Source organism: Coregonus lavaretus (assembly GCF_964263955.1).
Source record: "Coregonus lavaretus genome assembly, chromosome: 16".
NCBI lineage: Eukaryota > Metazoa > Chordata > Actinopteri > Salmoniformes > Salmonidae > Coregonus > Coregonus lavaretus.
In genome coordinates this window covers 566026-588547 of record NC_140003.1, presented here as the reverse complement: position 1 = coordinate 588547, position 22522 = coordinate 566026, and the positions used below count along the sequence as shown (strand labels likewise).

At 40.8% G+C, this 22522-nt stretch overlaps 1 protein-coding gene across 3 annotated transcripts in view; it reads right to left on the bottom strand.

The window, feature by feature from the left end:
- Positions 1-22522, bottom strand: part of LOC311143712 (E3 ubiquitin-protein ligase MYCBP2-like) — a 316497-nt gene that overhangs the window by 251132 nt on the left and 42843 nt on the right. For all 3 annotated transcript variants that reach the window (XM_084179581.1, XM_084179580.1, XM_084179582.1), the window contains exons 5-8: positions 8726-8922; positions 1859-2101; positions 918-989; positions 452-551 (exon numbers count right to left, since the gene is read on the bottom strand). In XM_084179581.1, the coding sequence (XP_084035707.1) occupies positions 452-551; positions 918-989; positions 1859-2101; positions 8726-8922 (612 nt within the window). The remainder of the gene's footprint in view (positions 1-451; positions 552-917; positions 990-1858; positions 2102-8725; positions 8923-22522) is intronic.

Below are 22522 nucleotides of genomic sequence, written 5' to 3'. Positions count from 1 at the left end.
CATACTGTAAAAAACAGATAGTGTTTCAAGTGTTGTCTGCACATTGAATCGATAAAGCTATGTAGCCATCCTTGTCCTGTGGCTATTTGTCCATTTGGTTCCCTTTCAATCCTTTCCTAGTTCAATCAGGAATATTGAAATATTGTAGGTACAAGCCTTATTTTAGCGTATATTAATGATATGATAACTGGCTAAAGGGTATATTGTCAATCACTGGTCAATCGGGTTAAAAGCACCTATTAGTTTTATGAGCCTTAAATATTATTATTAAATGTATCCAAGTTAATCTCAAGATAAAATCTATTTTCAAAGAGGCCTTGTTCACTGGTTCAAGACAATAGTCATTACAAAAAAACAAAAAAAAACTGGTGCATGAAAAAAAATCCATGCATTGTTTATTATAACACACAATATGGGGGAGAAGGAGGTGTTACTGTGTGTTGTCATGTACCTGGCATGGTGATGGTCCCCTCGTGCTCCAGAGTCTCTGGGTTGATCTTGATGGCCGACGTACTGTGGTTGTTACTCATATCCCGGTACAACAGGCAGCCCTGCACGCACACAATCAATCAATATTTTTTTTAATATATATATATATATATATATATATATATATATATATATATATATATATATATATATATATATATATATATATATATATATATATATATATACACACACACATACACACACACTACTTTTAGGACTGCATTTGTCACAATCATACAGATCAGCAACCATGTTTATTGGGTCAAATGGGGGGTGATCAAAATCAATGCAGTGAGCAAACGGCGTTGTACAAGACAACCATAACTCGCGATGAAATAGAATTCCAGGTTGCCTATAGTCTTAATTTTAGTGTTAATCTTATTTTGATTCCACATTATGAAAACAGAATCCGGAGGTTAAGTTACCTGAGCGAAACCCAACCATGATCTCTTCTCCTTCCGATTCCTGATGCGTGATGTGGAATTATACACATGACCCTGGAATACACACACACACACTGATCCAATTTTAGAGTGCAACCACAAACGCACAGCCAAACGTTAGACACAAATATGTTCCCTCAATGATGTATGGTCCTCTGTGTCAGCACTATGTGGCATCAACAATCATTCTCCTCAGAAATGAGAGAATGATTATGGAATCTGGGGGAAGTTAGTGTCAAATATTTTATTTATTCTACTACTTTAGAACAGCAGAGTGCTATTATGGAGAGTCTCCTCTTATCGACCAACTGGGGCAGTAACTGGAGCATTTGCTCGGAGATATGTTTTTGAAAAGTCCTGACTCAATGACCTATTACTGTGTGATCAAAAGTCAATGGAAGGATCTACATAATGCTTTGTAAGAACTTAGGTATGATGAAGGGGGGCGGCAGGTAGCTTAGTGGTTAAGAGCGTTGTGCCAGTAACCGAAAGGTCGCTGGTTCTAATCCCCGAGCAGACTAGGTGAAAATCTGTCGATGTGCCCAAGGCACTTAACCCTAATTGCTCCTGTAAGTCGCTCTGGATAAGAGCGTCTGCTAAATGTAAAAAAAAATTAAAAAAATTAAAAAGTCTTATTTCGTGTGTGCTGTAATCTACTTTTCACTTCGACAAGCCTGTCATCTTTAAAGCAGAGGTACAGAGTCATAAAACCATTGTTGCTGTAGAAGAGCATAGCGTTACAAAAATGCTTTAAAAACCTTTCTATATAAACTGGCAAAGAAACTATGAGGACTATGCCTGCAGTGAGCAAGGATGTGTCACTTTTGTAGCCGGAGCCCACTTTGTAGAGGCCGTCCTTGCAGAGCAGGTAGCATATACGCTCTCTCTCTCACATCAACCCTCCTATACCCAACCCCACGTACCCTGACTGTGCCGCTGTAGCCGGAGCCCACTTTGTAGAGGCCGTCCTTGCAGAGCAGGTAGAGGAAGGAGCCGTCGGTCTGCAGCAGGCAGCGCTCATCCTCGTCGATCGTCACCTCCTTCAGTACCCACTTGTTCATCAGCGCCGCCCGCTTGATGCCGTTGCCGAACCAGTCCTGGATCTGGATCTTGCCCACCAGCACGGCCTGCACGCTCCTCTGTAGCGCGTTCAGAATGGTCGGCACCTGGGACGAAGAGGAAAGGGAGGGAAGAATGAAGATTAAGAATGTAGAAGCTTTAACGGAATTGAACTGTAATAGAGATGGGAGACTATGAAGTGGACTGTTTTGGCTTTTTTTGACTTTGGTAGAAAGGTCTGGTTTGATATCAGGGCTCCAGAGTGCCAAAAATGTTGACACATTTTGCAACCCTTTCATTTGAGAAAAATGCATTCTGATTGTATAACATCTCAAAATACAATTGTATTATATTTAGAGTTTGCGATCTAGCTAATGTGTTTTGAGTTTCCTCTTCTTCAGGTGAATTAGCCCCAGATGAAATAGCCTAACGTGATATTATTGAACGTAAAAATTTAGACAAATTCCTCTCAATTGAACCAAAAAAATCAGAACCTACACTATATATACAAAAGTATGTGGACACCCCTTCAAATTAGTGGATTTGGCTATTTCAGTCACACCCGTTGCTGACACATGTATTTAAACCCTTTTTTTTCACTTAACAGTCTCCATAAAATAAATGTAGGGGGGTGTTTCATGGTCTGACAAACAACACTCAAGCTCTGTCACCTTTCATCGCAGATGCGGAAGTGTTACATAGGCGGCTGCAGTGGATTGAGCCGCACCCAATGCAACGATATCTCTAGCTTAAACTGACGTATTTTTATGGGGATTTTTGTATTATGTTAATTACATTTATGCGGGAGAGCGGTATCTACCTTAGGGGGTTAATGACTTTCCAGAATTTATATTGATTTCCAGTACAGTCAGCTATAGTGTTAGTATCCTAATCAGATTTCGCTTTTCGAACAAGTTTCCCACATAGATTTCTCAATTCTCTGAAGGATTGCCAGTCCCGGCCGGAGTCAGTACTTCTAGCCATAGCCCAGGCAGCATCTCTATTGCGTATGAACTCATAAAATCAGGTGTGAACCAAGTGTTCAACCTACTTTGAGCTCTCCGTTTTTTTTAAACGGGGCATGCTTATCTGCAATGTTTTTAAAAACAGTAATAAAGTGGTTAAGAGCCTATTTAGAATCTGGTATAGCTAAGATACCTTTAAGATCACAATGGTAGAGATCATGTAAAAAAGCTTGTTCACTAAACATTTTAAAATGTCTCTTTGTAATAATGCATGGTTTTGCCCAATGAGTCCTAACATCTTTAATACAAACAATAGGACAGTGATCGCTAATATCCTGGGAGAAAACACCACTAACCACAAATTTCTCTGGAGTATTTGTAAACGTAAGGTCAATTAATGTTGATTTCGTAGGATCCCTCTGATTTAGACGTGTGGGCTTGGTAATCAACTGAGTGAGATTTAGGTTATTCCAAAAATCCATTAAACCGTCTGAGTCTTGGGTTCCCCAGGACAGATTCAAGTCACCTGGGACAAACATCTCAGAAGTAGAAAAATAAGCTATTAAGTCAGTGTGACTAGTTAACAAACATTTCTTAGCGGAGGGAGGGCGGTAGACTCCCAGAAGAGTTACTTTACAATTAGAACCTAGTCGAAGACTTAAAGCTAGAAATTCAAATAGTTTAAGACTGGAAGAAGCCTTTAAAAAAGAGACACAAAGGTGACTTTTTGTATAGATAGAAACACCACCACCTTTGCCCATTCTATCAGCCTTGAATACTCTAACACCATCAATAGTAACCTCAGAATCCATGATTTTCTCAGATAACATTGTTTCTGATAAATGTTAATACCTGGATCCGCCTTGATGTAGTCCATTTTGGGGTTAATCATGGCACACATTAACTAGAGTAATATGTGGAGGCCTGATGATGACGGGATTTTCAAACAGAAAGTATTGTTTTACTGTATAAACACTCATCAGGAGTTTTAGGCCTATCCAATGGAAATATCGCCATTCACCCCTGAAGAGCATGATTCTCTGAACTGTGCATTAACGTAATGAAGACACCATTTGATACAGAGGAAACAAATCATCTCACAAACTAGGTTTTCCATCCAATTTGCGACAGATTTTCATGCAAATATTCTAAAATCTGCATTAAATGAATATGCGCATTTGCCCACCACAGGTGTTTCCATCCATCATACTGACTTATTGTGAATAAAAGGTTGTGCACGGTGACGTAGTGCACATAAAAAGCATTTAGTCGTATAACTTTTCATTTACCGAATAAAACAACTAAAGTTGTGTGTTTCCATCCCATTTTTATCTCTGTCGATGGTTTTGGCACAAAAAGTCTGCGATAAACAGCAAATCTGCCCCCTCGGGTCTTGGCACGTGCACTCTAGCCATCAGCTCGCAGACACAGTGCATGATGAGATTATGGATAGGAGCAAGATAATTTGTATTTGTCAATTGGCATCCTAGCACTGATCATCAGCATACAAATGAAGGCCCTCTATATGTGACCCGTTTCAAGAAACTAGGTGTATGTCGCACGTCACTTCTTCACAAGAGAGGCATTTGAACGTTTAAAAAAATTAAAACTTTGGAGGCAGAAAAGCCTTCTGGAACATGATAACTTTCATGTGTCTTAATAACAAACAAGCATGCCATCTGTAAAAACAAATACAAATGTTAAATAACAAGCCTAGTTGGTTTAGCCACGGAAAAATACAGGAACCTTCCCGCTAGCCATGATTGGCTGAGATAATGGATGGGCTGGACATGCCGAGAGAAGAGAGAGGATTGGTCTGCCATGTAGCATGCTTCTGTCTATAACATGAGCTGCTAAGTATGTGTGGGTAATCCTGTCTACCGCTGCTTTTTTTGAAAGATATCATGAAGGTTTTGCTACAACTTTCAACATTGCTGCCCTGAAGTTAATAGCGCTATCGACAAAGCTCCATGGGAAAACGTTGTGATGGACTACTTTCTGGAGGATGATCATGCCATGCTGACTCTGAAAATAAATCAGAATGAGGAAATCCCTGATTTAGGTAAAAACATTCTCATTGAACCAGACATTGTAGAGTCTTCTGATGACAATGGTGGGGAAGAAACTGTGTCGTTGTCACGGAATAAGTTTACAGAGTTTTGAAATCAGTGGAATGCCCGGTGGAAGATAGTCCAAAAAGAGAACACAGAAAGAAGGCTGTTGTATAAAACACTTGACAGTGTGTTCAGTACACATTTTGCGTAACCGCGGCATTCAAACGAGGCTGTAATGAAAACTAATGGGACTGTAGCGACTATGTTGGCATTAAAATCCGGGGTATAAGCTGTTTCTGTTCAAGCGTTGATTGACATGGTAATGGGCCAATAGTATTAGAGAAAAGCTTTTTTTTTTTCTTTTTTTTTTACGGACCCCTCTAACGCTGTACGTTACATCAACGCTGCCGTACATCATCATTCCACCAGGGGTAGCGCTTCTCTCGTAGATTAAAAACATGCTTAACCATATACACTTAATTATTCATGATTTTCGTTTCAATGAGCATTAGTATTCATATTATTATGGCTAATATTAAACATCTTTCATGAGTAGGGTTCTAATAGCAATGTGGTCATCAATAACACAAACACTGAATCAATAAATAATGAATTGAATAAAATACTTTGTGCAGAATCTTAAAAAGAATACCACTGCGCCATCCTCTGATCTAAATTTACACAAGCAAACCCGTCATACCTGCTCACAAAGAGCTTTCGATTTTTTGCTCTCACGTTTGCTGTGCCAACCTATTCACGAGAGTTGTGTTCAATAATTCTGAACTCTCATGTGCATGTCAATAACGCATGTCCTAAAATCTCACGTGTGCCATCTACTAAACTCGTTTTTAAATGACATGCTCTAACCCAAAATGAGACGCGACATTCCTGCGTGCCTCCCTTTCTACTCTTGATTGTGCACAGGTGAAGAAAATGAACAGGACTCCCTAAAAAACAGCATGTCACCAAACTGCAATAGTTACTGTATGAACTACGTGGAATGTTTTTGGACCATTGGCTTCCCTGTAAAAACAGGTACTGACAGGAGGTACGAGCCACCTCCCTCAGGCTCTTCCCTGCCTTCACTTCCTGTTCGGGGGTGTAGTGGTGCTGTTTCTTGGGCTTGTTGGGCCATTCCCTTTCCAGACATTTCCTGTCATAATACAATGAAACAAGTTTTTTTTTTTTGTGTTCATGCGACATAATTTATTAAGATAGTGCCAAGGAAATGGACTCACAAATGTGGATATCATTTCCATGTAATCCAACATAATGTTATTGCATATTTCATGGAAAGAGCAGGTGTTCATGTACACTCAGTGTATATGATGGAGTGAGTTGGTGTTACAACTGTTAGTTTAATTTATTTTTTATATTAATAGTTGCTTTATACAGTAATTTACTAACATTAAGTAGTTTATAAAAGTATTTATCTCGTGCTATTGGAAGTTATAATAGTAACCCTAATCATTCTCATGCTTTCTTCATTAACATTATATAAAGTAACATTATATTCCTTAATCTCTTTGAACAGAATCACATTACATTTACATTACATTTTAGTAATTTAGCAGATGCTCTTATCCAGAGCGACTTACAGGAGCAATTAGGGTCCAACCACTCTCAAAATAAAGTTCACTACTTTGTGTGAATCAAATATTTAACGGTATTTATTTATTTATCAAGACATTATCAATGGTGAGTGTAAAGTTAATTACTCGTGAGTTCATCAACAGTTAATTCAATCAAGAGTACATTTTTTGTGTCATCACTGCAAGCCATCATCTCAAAAGCTGTGACAGCCGCAGTTTAAGTGTGAAGACAACTTTAGCGCCGCCCTAAAACCTCTATTAAAATTAGACAAACCTTCAAATAGGTATGTAATGAGACATTATATAAACTCTTTATAGTGTTTTATTGACATTTTAGAGGTTTTAAGTTGGACAAATCGGGTGAAAAAAGCTGTTTCCCCAAACGACATATCTTTCCCTATCACTCAATAGCCTTCGCATCCCCCACCGCCATTGTTAAAAAGACCCGGCAGAGCTCCATTGCTTTCTTCAATCATGCAGAGCGTGGAGGTCTCGTCATTGATTTTGCTGGAAAGGGGAGAAATTGGCCTTTACAATGGTGTTAATATTACAGTTGACCTGGAAGTATTTAATTTATTTGGCGCTAAAATAAGGTCAAGCGTACGGAACACTGATGTACGGAACACAGTTAGGTAGCAGTATACTTTTCAAATTTTGTCAGAAAGTCATTTTCATTGCAAGTTAGCTAGCTAACATTACGTGTATGATCTGTGTAGGAACTCTAGAAAGAGGCCTGAGTTCACGAGTTGGAATTCCGAGTTGGATAACCGTTCAAAACTATTTTTCCCAGTTTTTTTTACGCTGCATTATAGTTGGGATTATGGTTCATTGTTTAGCTAGCTAGCTACATGTCTAAACAAAAGGCTCCACTATGCAAGTAACCATTTCACTGTACCGTTTACACCTTCTGTATCCTGTGCATGAGACAAATAAAATTAGATTTTATTTGATATAGTATGTGTTTACCAGAGACGGTAATGTGAACAACATGACCTGCACCAAAGTCACATTAGGATATAGGCCAAGGAATAGATAACGTTTTTTTTTACTACTACTTTTTGCTACTACTTTCACCACTTTTAGTCTTGAAATCTTTGGTTGTTTACTACACTACCTTACCCACTCTGTTTAGCACATGGTCTCACATGTGAATCTTTAAAGAGTAAGGGTGGGGTTAAGGCTTAAGAGGGTGGGAATGATGCTGAATGGGTGTAGACAAAGAAGAGCTCTCCAGTAGGTACCAAACATTCACGGGCCATTTTCTCAAAAGTGGGGTTACAAGTTTATCAACTTTGAAAGCAGAATTACTTTCTCGTTGTTCCTAAACTGCAGTGTATGATATGCCATTTTCTAGCTCGGAGTCTCAACTTTTATCCAATGTAAAAACACCATTAAAAATGTTGCTACATAAAGACCAAATCAATAAGACTAAATCACATATTTTTGGGAAAGTAGCATCAAACGCATCACCGTGTACTTTTACCACCCTGTGAAGTTAATCATAACTTATTTCATCTTTAGCCTAAAAAAAACTGTGCATGCTTTTCCAAGTCGCAGTTGGAGGACCACACAACATAGCATCGCGTGAGTGCATGTTGACATCGACATTTATTTTATCAATATTTGCGCATAAAACCGTTTCCATCACAATTGTCGCATTATTAATTTTACCGATACAAAAAGATCCCAACATGACGAACGAAAAAATTGTCTTGACATTTACGAAATTGTGCTGTTTTCATTCCACCTGTCGTGATTAATTTTTATACGGCATGACTTTACTCGCATTAAAAAAGGTTGGTTAAACATGGTTACAGACAGACAAACGCACACACACAAATAGTATCACTCAAGCAGAAAATAACGTACACACACAAACAAGGGACTCATACGCTCAAATATTATAAACTTAATAAGTGGAAGAATGCGGGCGGGGTAACATAAGAGGGTGGAAATCAGACGCTTGACATTCTCTCCAATGTAATTTCTGCTCTCCATCAGATCTCCAGACACTGCTGCCTTGAGACAGTCTGATTAGTGTGGAGCAGTTTTAACAAGTCTACCCTGAGTGGGGAAGTGTGTTGTCTTGTTTAGTGTTGTGTTGCACCGCGTCGTCTCACCTGGATAGTCTGGCAGGCGTGACTGCCGTTGTTGGTGAGTATGGCGGAGACGGCCTGCAGGGTCTTGCCCGTGTCTCCCCAGGACACCACCAGGCTGAAGAGGCAGGCGCAGGACAGGGCGGTGAGGGCCTGCCCCGTGGGGTCGTTCATCCCCGTGCTGCGCACTGTCGTCTCCAGCAGCAGGTGGAACAGAGACTCTGAAGGGAGGATATAGAGGGTTAAGAGGGGTGTGTGTCTGCAATATGTGTGTGCGTTAACCTGTGTCTGTACAAGTGTGTTTGCGTGCATGCCTCTGTGTGTCTTGGTCTATTTGCATTTGCGTGCGTGCGTGTATAAATGCACTGTGCGTGTCTGCCCAAGCATGTGCGTGCCAGCAATAGAGCTCTGTAGATATACTGTGTGTATATACAGTACCAGTCAAAAGTTTGGACACACCTACTCATTCCAGGGTTGTTCTTTATTTTGACTATTTTCTACATTGTAGAATAATAGTGAAGAAATCAACAATATGAAATAACACATATGGAATAATATAGTAACCAAAAAAGTGTTCAACAAATAAACATATATTTTATATTTGAGATTCTTTAAAGTAGCCACCCTTTGCCTTGATGACAGTTTTGCACACTCTTGGCATTCTCTCAACAAGCTTCATGAGGTAGTCAGCTGGAATGCGTTTCAATTAACAGGTGTGCTTTGTTAAAAGTTAATTTGTGGAATTTCTTTCCTTCTTAATGCGTTTGAGCCAATAAGTTGTGTTGTGACAAGGTAGGGGGGTATACAGAAGATCGCACTACTTGGTAAAAGACCAAGTCCATATTATGGAAAGAACAGCTCAAATAAGCGAAGAGAAACGACAGTCCATCATTACTTTTAAGACATGAAGGTCAGTCAATACGGAATATTTCAAGAATTTTGAAAGTTCCTTCAAGTGCAGTCGCAAAAGCCATCAAGCGCTATGATGAAACTGGCACTCATGAGGACCGCCACAGGAAAGGAAGACCCAGAGTTACCTCTGCTGAAGAGGATAAGTCCATTAGAGTTACCAGCCTCAGAAATTGCATTCAAAATAAATGCTTCACAAAGTTCCAAGTAACAGACACATCTCAACATCAACTGTTCAGAGGAGACTGCGTGAATCAGGCCTTCATGGTCCAATTGCTGCAAAGAAACCACTACTAAAGGACACCAATAAGAAGAACAGACTTGCTTGGGCCAAGAACCATGAGCAATGGACCGGTGGAAATCTGTCCTTTGGTTTGATGAGTCCAAATTTGAGATTTTTGGTTCCAACCGGCATGTCTTTGTGAGACGCAGAGCAGGTGAACGGATGATCTCCGCATGTGTGGTACCCACCGTGAAGCATGGAGGAGGAGGTGTGATGGTACTTTGCTGGTGACAGTGTCTGTGATTTATTTAGAATTCAAGGCACACTTAACCAGCATGGCTACCTCAACATTCTGCAGCGATACGGCATCCCATCTGGTTTGCGCTTAGTGGGACTATCATTGGTTTTTCAACAGGACAATGACCCAAAACACACCACCAGGATGTGTGAGGGCTTTTGATCAAGGAGGAGAGTGATTAAGTGCTGCATCACATGACCTGGCCTCCACAATCACCCGACCTCAACCCAATTGAGATGGTTTGGGATGAGTTGGACCGCAGAGTGAAGGAAAAGCAGCCAACAAGTACTCAGCATGTGTGAACTCCTTCAAGACCGTTGGAAAATAATTCCTCATGAAGCTGTTGAGAGAATGCCAAGAGTGTGTAAAGCTGTCATCAAGGCAAAGGGTGCCTACTTTGAAGAATGTAAAATATATTTTGATTTGTTTACCACATTTTGGGTTACTACATGATTCCATGTGTTATTTCATAGTTTGTACCAGGATTACTTACTTGTATTGAATCATATTCTAGTATGTCAGGCTACAAAATTAATTGGAATAAGTCGGAAGCAATGCCAAATGTTACTCTGGAACCGTTACCACATTGAATTTCAAATTTCTACTGGGATTAAATATTTGGGTATTAAGTTGAGCTCATATTTGGAGGAATTTGAGCTCACTACTAGTCAAGATTAAGACCAATTTAGATAAATGGGAAAAGATACAACTTTCTTCATGGGGAAAGAACAATGTGATTAAAATGGTTGTGGTACCACAATTTAATTATATATCTCTGCAATGTTAACTATTAATATTTTAAACAATATGACAAATTAACTAAATCATTTTTGTGGGATAGGAAGAAACCCAGGATTAATATGAAGAAGATGTGCTCACCAAGGGATGTACGAGCCTTGGCTTTACCAGATGTTAAATTGTACAATTTATCATTTGAAATTGATAAATTGGAGAAGCATTGGGGCAAAAGGGATGGTGGCTTGGATTGGATAGCAATAGAACGGGAACTAAGTTATCCTTTCACCCCTGTTGATACTCCGTCACAGTCTTACAGGGGAGAGGTCTGTTGAAACTCCCAACCCAATTTTGTTACACTCAAAAGAGGTGTGGAGAACAGTACACAAGATATGTGGAATTTCACATCAAAAACAAGGATACTCATCATTGTGGAACAATCCTAGGCTACAGATAGGAAAATTAGTCTGTTTACTGGAAACAGTGGCTAATGAAAGGAATTCATATCTGTACAATGAAGATGTTTTAATATCATACTCAGATTTGGTACAAAAATGTGATGTGGTGGACAAGGGACATTTCTGGAACTATTTACAAATTGAGAGAATGTTTGTTAACTGGCTATCAACAAAATCCAGGAAAGAACCCAATAGCTGAGTATTTGGAATTACCCAAACATAAAGCAGCCATCTTTTACTCAATATTTAGTTATCTGCAGAGTAAAGACTGAAAACCTCTGAACAATATGGCAAATTGACCTTAAGTGTGAAATTGATGATGATACCTGGTTGAAGATCTTGTCAGGGAGGAACATAAAGGGAAGCCAGGGGGAAACTTACTCAATATAAGATATTAAAATGGTTTTATTGGACCCCAACAAGGCTTCATAAGATGGGGCTGACCAACAATTCTCTTTTTTGGAAATGCCAAAAAGACACTGGGACATTTTTTACACGCAATATGGGAATGTACATTAGCGCTACCTTTCTGGAAGGATGTTTTGAAATATCTGGAGGAAAAGTTGGGGTTAACAATTCCAGTTTCACCGAGAATATGTCTCTTGGGCGAGTTACAAAGTCACAAATGAGGAATTTGCACTGATCACTGTTGGTATCGTTACAGCAGCTAGAGTAATCCTTAGAATTTGGAAGGGTCATGTCACTCCTACTCTGAAACAGTGGATAGAATCAATGTTGGAGGTAGCATCTTATGAACAAATGCTTGCAAGGATCACTGGTAGAAACGACAATTCTAGAAGCTGGACACGTTTTATTTGTCATGTTTCTAAGACTGGGAGGTGATTACTTATGCTTGTGAACCCATTTAGTTCTGTATTATAGCTAGTGAGATATTATTTGACTGTGTATGTGTGCTATGTTGGAGGATATGTCTGGATGTCATGCTCAATGTTTTTATGCTGTACGTTTTATTTAAAAAATTTATTTATTTGTTTGTGGAAAAAGTGAAAAAATAAATACTACTTTAATAATAAAATTAAAATAATAATACTTATTTACATAAGTATTCAGACCCTTTGCTATGAGACTCGAAATTGAGATGTTTCTACAACTTGATTGGAGTCCAACTGTGGTAAATTCAATTGATTGGACATGATTTGGAAAGGCACACATGTCTATATAAGGTCACATAGTTGACAGTGCATGTCAGAGCAAAAACCAAGCCGCGAGGTCGAAGGAATTGTCCGTAGAGCCCCAAGACAGGATTGTGTCGAGGCACAGATCTGGCGAAGGGTACAAAAAAGGTCTGCAGCATAGAAGGTCCCCAAGAACACAGTGGCCTCCATCATTCTTAAATGGAAGTAGTATGGACCCACCAAGTCACATCCTAGAGCTGGCCGCCCCGCCAAACTGAGCAATCGGGGGAGAAGGGCCTTGGTCAGGGAGGTGACCAAGAACCCGATGGTCACTCTGACAGAGCTCTAGAGTTCCTCTGTGGAGATGGGAGAACCTTGCAGTAGGACAACCATCTCTGCAGCACTCCACCAATCAGGCCTTTATGGTAGAGTGGCCAGACGGAAGCCACTCCTCAGTAAAAGGCATCTAAAAGACTCCCAGACCATGAGAAACAAGATTCTCTGGTCTGATGAAACCAAGATTGAACTCTTTGGCATGAATGCCAAGCGTCACATCTGGGGGAAACCTGGCACCATCCTTATGGTGAAGCACGGTGGTGGCAGCATCATGCTGTGGGGATGGTTTTCAGCGGCAGGGACTGGGAGACTAGTCAGGATCGAGGCAAAGATGAATGGCGCAAAGCACAGAGAGATCCTTGATTAAGTCCTGAGCGCTCTGGAGGAGGTTCTCAGACTGGGGCGAAGGTTCACCTTCCAACAGGACAATGACCCTAAGCACACAGCCAAGACAACGCAGGAGCGGCTTCGGGACAAGTCTCTGAATGTCCTTGAGTGGCCCAGCCAGAGCCCGGACTTGAACCTGATCGAACATCTCTGGAGAAACCTGAAAGCAACGCTCCCCCATCCAACCTGACAGAGCTTGAGAGGATCTGCAGAGAAGAATGGGAGAAGCTCCTCAAATACAGGTGTGCCAAGCTTGTAGCGTCATATCCAAGAAGACTCAATGCTGTAATCGCTGCTTACGGTGCTTCAACAAAGTACTGAGTAAAGGGTCTGAGTACTTATGTAAATCTAATATTTCCCTGTTTTATTTTTAATAAATTAAGCTCCCGACAAACAGTTATTGTGCTGACGTTGCTTACAGAGGCAGTTTGGCACTCGGTAGTGAGTGTTGCAACCGAGGACAGAATATTACTCGCTACGCGCTTCAGCATTCGGCGGTCCCGTTCTGTGAGCTTGTGTGGCCTACCATTTCGCGGCTGAGCTGTTGTTGCTCCTAGTCGGTTCCACTTCACAAAAACTGCACTAACAGTTGACCAGAGCAGCTCTAGCAAACTGACTTGTTGCAAAGGTGGTATCCTATGAGTGCCACGTTGAAAGTCAATGAGCTCTTCCGTAAGGCCATTCTACTGCCAATGTTTGTCTATGCTCGATTTTATACACCTTTCAGCAACGGTGTGGCTGAAATAGCCGAATCCACTCATTTGAATGGGTGTACACATATTTTTGTATATATACAGTGGGGAGAACAGGTATGATACACTGCCGATTTTGCAGGTTTTCCTACTTACAAAGCATGTAGAGGTCTGTAATTTTTATCCTAGGTACACTTCAACTGTGAGAGAAAATCACATTGTATGATTTTTAAGTAATTAATTTGCATTTTATTGCATGACATAAGTATTTGATCACCTACCAACCAGTAAGAATTCCAGCTGGAACAGACCTGTTAGTTTTTCTTTAAGAAGCCCTCCTGTTCTCCATTCATTACCTGTATTAACTGCACCTGTTTGAACTCATTACCTGTATAAAAGACACCTGTCCACACACTCAATCAAACAGACTCCAACCTCTCCACAATGGCCAAGACCAGAGAGCTGTGTAAGGACATCAGGGATAAAATTGTAGACCTGCACAAGGCTGGGATGGGCTACAGGACAATAGGCAAGCAGCTTGGTGAGAAGGCAACAACTGTTGGCGCAATTATTAGAAAATGGATTCAAGATGACGGTCAATCATCCTTGGTCTGGGGCTCCATGCAAGATCTCATCTCGTGGGGCATCAATGATCATGAGGAAGGTGAGGGATCAGCCCAGAACTACACGGCAGGACCTGGTCAATGACCTGAAGAGAGCTGGGACCACAGTCTCAAAGAAAACCATTAGTAACACACTACGCCGTCATGGATTAAAATCCTGCAGCGCACGCAAGGTCCCCCTGCTCAAGCCAGCGCATGTCCAGGCCCGTCTGAAGTTTGCCAATGACCATCTGGATGATCCAGAGGAGGAATGGGAGAAGGTCATGTGGTCTGATGAGACAAAAATATAGCTTTTTGGTCTAAATTCCACTCGCCGTGTTTCGAGGAAGAAGAAGGATGAGTACAACCCCAAGAACACCATCCCAACCGTGAAGCATGGAGGTGGAAACATCATTCTTTGGGGATGCTTTTCTGCAAAGGGGACAGGACGACTGCACCGTATTGAGGGGAGGATGGATGGGGCCATGTATCGCGAGATCTTGGCCAACAACCTCCTTCCCTCAGTAAGAGCATTGAAGATGGGTCGTGGCTGGGTCTTCCAGCATGACAACGACCCGAAACACACAGCCAGGGCAACTAAGGAGTGGCTCCGTAAGAAGCATCTCAAGGTCCTGGAGTGGCCTAGCCAGTCTCCAGACCTGAACCCAATAGAACATCTTTGGAGGGAGCTGAAAGTCCGTATTGCCCAGCGACAGCCCCAAAACCTGAAGGATCTGGAGAAGGTCTGTATGGAGGAGTGGGCCAAAATCCCTGCTGCAGTGTGTGCAAACCTGGTCAAGACCTACAGGAAACGTATGATCTCTGTAATTGCAAACAAAGGTTTCTGTACCAAATATTAAGTTCTGCTTTTCTGATGTATCAAATACTTATGTCATGCAATAAAATGCAAATTAATTACTTAAAAATCATACAATGTGATTTTCTGGATTTTTGTTTTAGATTCCGTCTCTCACAGTTGAAGTGTACCTATGATAAAAATTACAGACGTCTACATGCTTTGTAAGTAGGAAAACCTGCAAAATCGGCAGTGTATCAAATACTTGTTCTCCCCACTGTATAGCGTATGACAATCAGATAATGCCCCATTAGATTTACTCATGGGCTGACTCCTACCTCCCTGTTGAATGGCAATATAATGCCTAACCTGTAGGTACTTGAATAAATTAGGTTGAGGTAACTGAAAGTGAGATCCCAGTTGTTGGAAAGATAATAGTTCACCTTTTCTATACAGACGACCAAATGTTTTAATTCCTTTGTTGAACCAAGAAAATGTAATACCCTCTCTCAGGGCTTTAGGTAAGATGGGGTAATTACAGAAAGGTGTTTGTTCATATATAGATCTATGCCCTCCTGCTTGTTTACGGACTTCAATCATTATATTTAGAGTGTTTTTTATTATAGGGTTGTTTGTGAGACCCATCAAAGCTTTAGGTGGGCTACTATAAGGTATAGTTGCCAATGAAACGGGAAAGACACTCTTCCTCCATCTGTTTCCAAGAGGGTGAACTTGTTGTTGTATCCTGCCATACCCACACAGTAATACAACTGGAAGTCAGGTAAAGTAAGTATGGTCTGCATAAAGTTGTGAGTTTCCCTCTGGGAGGTTGCCGTTTCAACAGAAATGAAGAGACCTTCCTGTGAAAACGCATGATTATACTCTGATAGGTTTATTTAATATCCTAAAAAGGTTGAATATTATTTCAGTATGTCAACTAAAGCTCAGAGTGAAATTTCTGGTTTAGTGAGGTAAAGCTAAAATGTCATCAGTATATAGCAAGACCAGATGTTCGTGCCCACTTATACGAACACCATGGATGGATGGATGGATGGATGGATGGATGGATAGGATCTAAAAGCTTCCGCCAATGGCTCGATAGCCAAAGAGCTATGAGTTTTGCAAGAATCTTATGAAGTGTTCAATAAAGACATTGGTCTATACGACCCACAAAGCAGAGGATCTTTCCAAGGTTTTAACAAAACTGTGATCAGTGCTTGTTCAAGTGTCTGGGAGCTGTTCTGTCTCTATGGCATGATTAAACATATCGCAAAGAGGCTCAATTAATCTGTCTAACCCCTGGTGATTTCCCCCAGCAGTGTTGAAAACGCATTCCCTAATTTCTTCAGATGTAATCTCTTTCTCCAAGCCCTTTCTATTCTCATCAGTTAAAGCTCAAATTGAGCTTGTTCAAAAACTCATGCATTGTGGCAGGGGGCATCCCCTTCAGACTTGTACAGTGTTTCATAAAACTCCCTAAAGACTAGATACATTTCCTCAGGACCCTGAACAACTGTTATTGGGAAGCTTAATAAGAGTTAATAACTCTACTTGCTTCCTCTCACTTTATCTGCCAAGCAAGCTACTTTCCGGCTTTATCTCCATGCTCATAGTAGATTTGTTTTGTTCTCCTAAGAGCTTTTTTTGTTTTTTGTTCTCCTAAGAGCTTTTATAGATCTGTATAAATACTTACACCCAGTAGTTAAAGTTCCCTTCAAATCAAATACAATTTTAATGGTCGAATACACATACAGTGGGGGGAAAAAAGTATTTAGTCAGCCACCAATTGTGCAAGTTCTCCCACTTAAAAAGATGAGGCCTGTAATTTTGATCATAGGTACACGTCAACTATGACAGACAAATTGAGAAAAAAAATTCCAGAAAATCACATTGTAGGATTTTTTATGAATTTATTTGCAAATTGTGGTGGAAAATAAGTATTTGGTCACCTACAAACAAGCAAGATTTCTGGCTCTCACAGACCTGTAACTTCTTCTTTAAGAGGCTCCTCTGTCCTCCACTCGTTACCTGTATTAATGGCACCTGTTTTAACTTGTTATCAGTATAAAAGACACCTGTCCACAACAGTGGCGGCTCCTGAAAAAATTCTCGGGGGGGGCAATTTTTCTGATGATTTAGGTGACCTACACACATTTTAAAAAAGATATGTCCAGCAACAACATGAAGACAGGGGCAGCATATAAGTCAATACTGATATACACATTACTTGCTTCAAAAAGGCCTCATGGTTGAATTGGAAATATGTGCACCTGAGCAAGCAGGAGCTTTTGATAGAGGCTACTGAAAACATTGATGCAAGTTATTGGTAATAAGAAATTTTTATAGACTTCCATATTCTGCCCTCTTGTATAGATTTGTGAAAATGAACAGTGATAGACATTTTGCCTGAAAACAGAATTTGAAAATAATTTCTAGAAAAGGTAAACACAGCTATCTGTATGGCTTTGTAAATATGAACAACCATATTCTGGCCAATTGTATAGATTTGTAAAAAAAAAAATTGTTTACTTTTTTTAAAATGAAAAATAACTATTTTAAACAACATCAACTGTGAACTGATTTGGGCGTGTGTGTGTTAAAGAGACAGACAGGGAGGGACAAAGAGAGAGAGAGGCTACATTACTTGTACTGAAACTGTTCTCTTCTCTCTTTCAATGCAGCAAAGCGGTCAATGACTTTCTCATTGAAATCAGGCATGCTGAGGACTAGTTTACTAGTTACTTTTTAGCTTGCTGCATGATCAAATTCAGCTGATGCGCATAGCAATGCACGTAATGGCCTTTCTTGAAATGCTCACGCACCTTTTGCCTTCTCTCGCCTCATCACACTGGCTCCATCGTAAGCTTGCGCAATGAGTTTGACTTTCACGTCGTCGGCAAAAAGACCGTTCAGTCTCTCCAAAAGCACACTGGCGATTGAGACTGAGGTTGATTCCGAGATGGGAAGGAACTCAAAAAAGCGCTCCTGCACTTTGTGGTTGTCTCTTTGATGTGAACTTCTTTCAAAGAGACAATCGAGTTGCACTGAACGCTATAGCCATCTTGATAGTAGTACGTGAATTGATTGATGCTGCTACCCGCTCTTTTCTTAGTTACGTTCATGGTTACGTTACGTATGACGAAAGCGCGTAAGTGCAAGCCCTCAGAAACCCATAGAGATTGTATTGAAAGCTCTGAAATTTGAAAAAAATAGATTTTACATGGGAGTCTATGACAGACTTCTGGGCGATTTTCAACCTGACTGAAATCGCCCCAAAAGGGGGGGGGGGGGCATTTGAAGCACGACTTTAGCCTGATTGGACATTTAGTGGCAGTGTGGCACTGTGGCAGATCAAACGTCTAGATTACAACACTGATAACTACTGTTGCCGTGATATAATTGATTAGAAAAAAAATCCCTTCCTTTTCCCGTTTGGCAGTGCGTCGCCCATATCGCCCTATTGAACACACCGCCCCTGGTCCACAACCTCAAACAGTCACACTCCAAACTCCACTATGGCCAAGACCAAAGAGCTGTCAAAGGAACCAGAAACAAAATTGTAGACCTGCACCAGGCTGGGAAGACTGAATCTGCAATAGGTAAGCAGCTTGGTTTGAATAAATCAACTGTGGGAGCAATTATTAGGAAATGGAAGACATACAAGACCACTGATAATCTCCCTTGGTCTGGGGCTCCACGCAAGATCTCATCTCGTGGGGCATCAATGATCATGAGGAAGGTGAGCAAAAATCCCAAAACCACACGGGGGGACCTAGTGAATGACCTGCAGAGAGCTGGGACCAAAGTAACAAAGCCTACCATCAGTAACACACTACGCCGCCAGGGACTCAAATCCTGCAGTGCCAGACGTGTCCCCCTGCTTAAGCCAGTACATGTCCAGGCACGTCTGAAGTTTGCTAGAGTGCATTTGGATGATCCAGAAGAGGATTGGGAGAATGTCATATGGTCAAATGAAACCAAATAGAAAATCTTTGGAGGGAGTTGAAAGTCTGTTGCCCAGCGACAGCCCCAAAACATCACTGCTCTAGAGGAGATCTGCATGGAGGAATGGGCCAAAATACCAGCAACAGTGTGTGAAAACCTTGTGAAGACTTACAGAAAACGTTTGACCTGTGTCATTGCCAACAAAGGATATATGACAAAGTATTGAGAAACTTTTGTTATTGACGAAATACTTATTTTCCACCATAATTTGCAAATAAATTCATAAAAAATCCTACAATGTGATTTTCTGGGAAAAAATCTCATTTTGTCTGTCATAGTTGACGTGTACCTATGGTGAAAATTACAGGGCTCTCATCTTTTTAAGTGGGAGAACTTGCACAATTCGTGGCTGACTAAATAGTTTTTTTCCCCACTGTATTTTGCAGATGTTATTGTGGGTGTAGCGAAATGCTTGCTTGTGTGCCTGCAGGAATAAGAAACATGTCAATTCTAGAGTAACTGTTATGGACAGGGGAGTAAAATTAGTATTCTATAAACTTTTGGTCGTGAAATCTCCATATGTCCACAAGTCCAAAAGCTTTCATTTCTGCTTTTAAAATTTTAGCTGCCTGTGTGAGGTTAATACTATTAGAGGAAAATCTATTATTATCTCTGATGAGGGGCATGTTAATTCCTGAAAGATGTCTTGGTAAAATGTAGGATCATCATGGTTAGGCCCATACACATTCACAATAGTAATGGACTCAGTGTTAAAGGAACCTTGAATGATCACAAACCTACACCCGTTGTCTTTAATCAGAGATTGTAGCTGAAAGGGGCAGTTCTTATTAATGAGAATGGCAACCCCTCTTGCCCGAGAGGTGAAATACGCATAGTAAACTTGACCCACCCACTCTCTCTTTAGTTTACCATGCTCAGTGTCAGTCAGGTGTGTCTCCTGAAGAAGAGCTATTTCAACCTTATGCCACTTTAGAGTATTCAGAATGCGCTTGACTGGGCATTTAGTACGCCTAAAGTTTAGTGTCAGAAATGTATAGATATTAAGTGCCAACATCTTTAAGGAAAAGAAAAGGGAAAAGAGCTAGAAACAAAATTGCATTGAGTGTATACAAATTGTACAAAATGAAAATATGAAAGTATAAAATAGTAAATACCTCGTGAGCTAAAACCCTGACCATACCACAAACCCACCCAACCCCCTCCTCAACTGAGTGTAACAAAAAAAAACTTAGACGCTAGTCTTTAAGCTAGATGTACCTGCTGTGCATAGCATCACCCGAATTAGGTTCATTCTAAATTATACGTCTAGTGCATGAAAGTGCATTAACTGTTCCCTGTAACATGAAAATGTTGTCAGTCGAATCACTAAATAAAAATGTGATTCAAAGCGACAAACATCGGCAACAAAAAATACAGGACTATTAGCCCCACTTGAGCATGTATCTGGAATAAAAAAAAAAAAAAAAACATAGAGGACGTATTTATTCACAGTCGTCCTCCGCAGCTGTGCTGTACCTACCAGTACACTTAAATGTCAACCAATCAGCATTCCCCAAGGTGCCCTGTAACCTGCAGCAAAAGCGATGACCACAAACGCACCCAAGCAGCCCAGGAAAAAAGATGACGAATAAATGGAAACCTTTGAGACAATGGCTATCATCCCTCAAATATGAAATAGGAACAGGGACAATTAGTTAAACAATCAACATCATGAGTTTACCTTCCCAACCACAAATGAAAAAAATAGTAAAGCTATCAGCTAGCAGCAGCCAGCCACGCTAGCTATTGTGTAGCTTATCCCTGCCTCGGTATCACTAACGCTAGCATAAATCGATAACGATAAACAAGCCAGTCAAATTCCCTGAAGTAATATGAACAACTTCAGTAATATGAACAACTTAGGCTTGAACCACAGTCTACAGCCACATAACTACAGTGAGGGAAAAAATTATTTGATCCCCTGCTGATTTTTTATGTTTGCCCACTGATAAAGACATGATCAGTCTATAATTTTAATGGTAGGTTTATTTGAACAGTGAGAGACAGAATAACAACAAAAAAATCCAGAAAAACGCATGTCAAAAATGTTAGAAATTGATTTGCATTTTAATGAGGGAAATAACTATTTGACCCCTCTGCAAAACATGACTTAGTACTTGGTGGCAAAACCCTTGTTGGCAATCACAGAGGTCAGACGTTTCTTGTAGTTGGCCACCAGGTTTGCACACATCTCAGGAGGGATTTTGTCCCACACCTCTTTGCAGATCTTCTCCAAGTCATTAAGGTTTCGAGGCTGACGTTTGGCAACTCGAACCTTCAGCTCCCTCCACAGATTTTCTATGGGATTAAGGTCTGGAGACTGGCTAGGCCACTCCAGGACCTTAATGTGCTTCTTCTTGAGCCACTCCTTTGTTGCCTTGGCCGTGTGTTTTGGGTCATTGTTATGCTGGAATACCCATCCACAACCCATTTTCAATGCCCTGGCTGAGGGAAGGAGGTTCTCACCCAAGATGTGACGGTACATAGCCCCGTCCATCGTCCCTTTTGATGCGGTGAAGTTGTCCTGTTCCCTTAGCATAAAAACACCCCCAAAGCATAATGTTTCCACCTCCATGTTTGACGGTGGGAATGGTGTTATAATAATAATAATAATATGCCATTTAGCAGACGCTTTTATCCAAAGCGACTTACAGTCATGCGTGCATACATTTTTGTGTATGGGTGGTCCCGGGGATCGAACCCACTACCTTGGCGTTACAAGCGCCGTGCTCTACCAGCAGCATTCCTCCTCCTCCAAACACAGCGAGTTGAGTTGATGCCAAAGAGCTCGATTTTGGTCTCATCTGAACACAACACTTTCACCCAGTTCTCCTCTGAATCATTCAGATGTTCATTGGCAAACTTCAGACGGGCCTGTATATGTGCTTTCTTGAGCAGGGGACCTTGCGGGTGCTGCAGGATTTCAGTCTTTCACGGCGTAGTGTGTTACCAATTGTTTTCTTGGTGACTATGGTTCCAGCTGCCTTGAGATCATTGGCTAGATCCTCCCGTGTAGTTCTGGACTGATTCCTCACCTTCCTCATGATCATTGCAACTCCACGAGGTGATATCTTGCATGGAGCCCCAGGCCGAGGGAGATACAGTTATTTTTTGTTTCTTCCATTTGCAAATAATTGCACCAACTGTTGTCACCTTCTCACCAAGCTGCTTGGCGATGGTCTTGTAGCCCATTCCAGCCTTGTGTAGGTCTACAATCTTGTCCCTGACATCCTTGGAGAGCTCT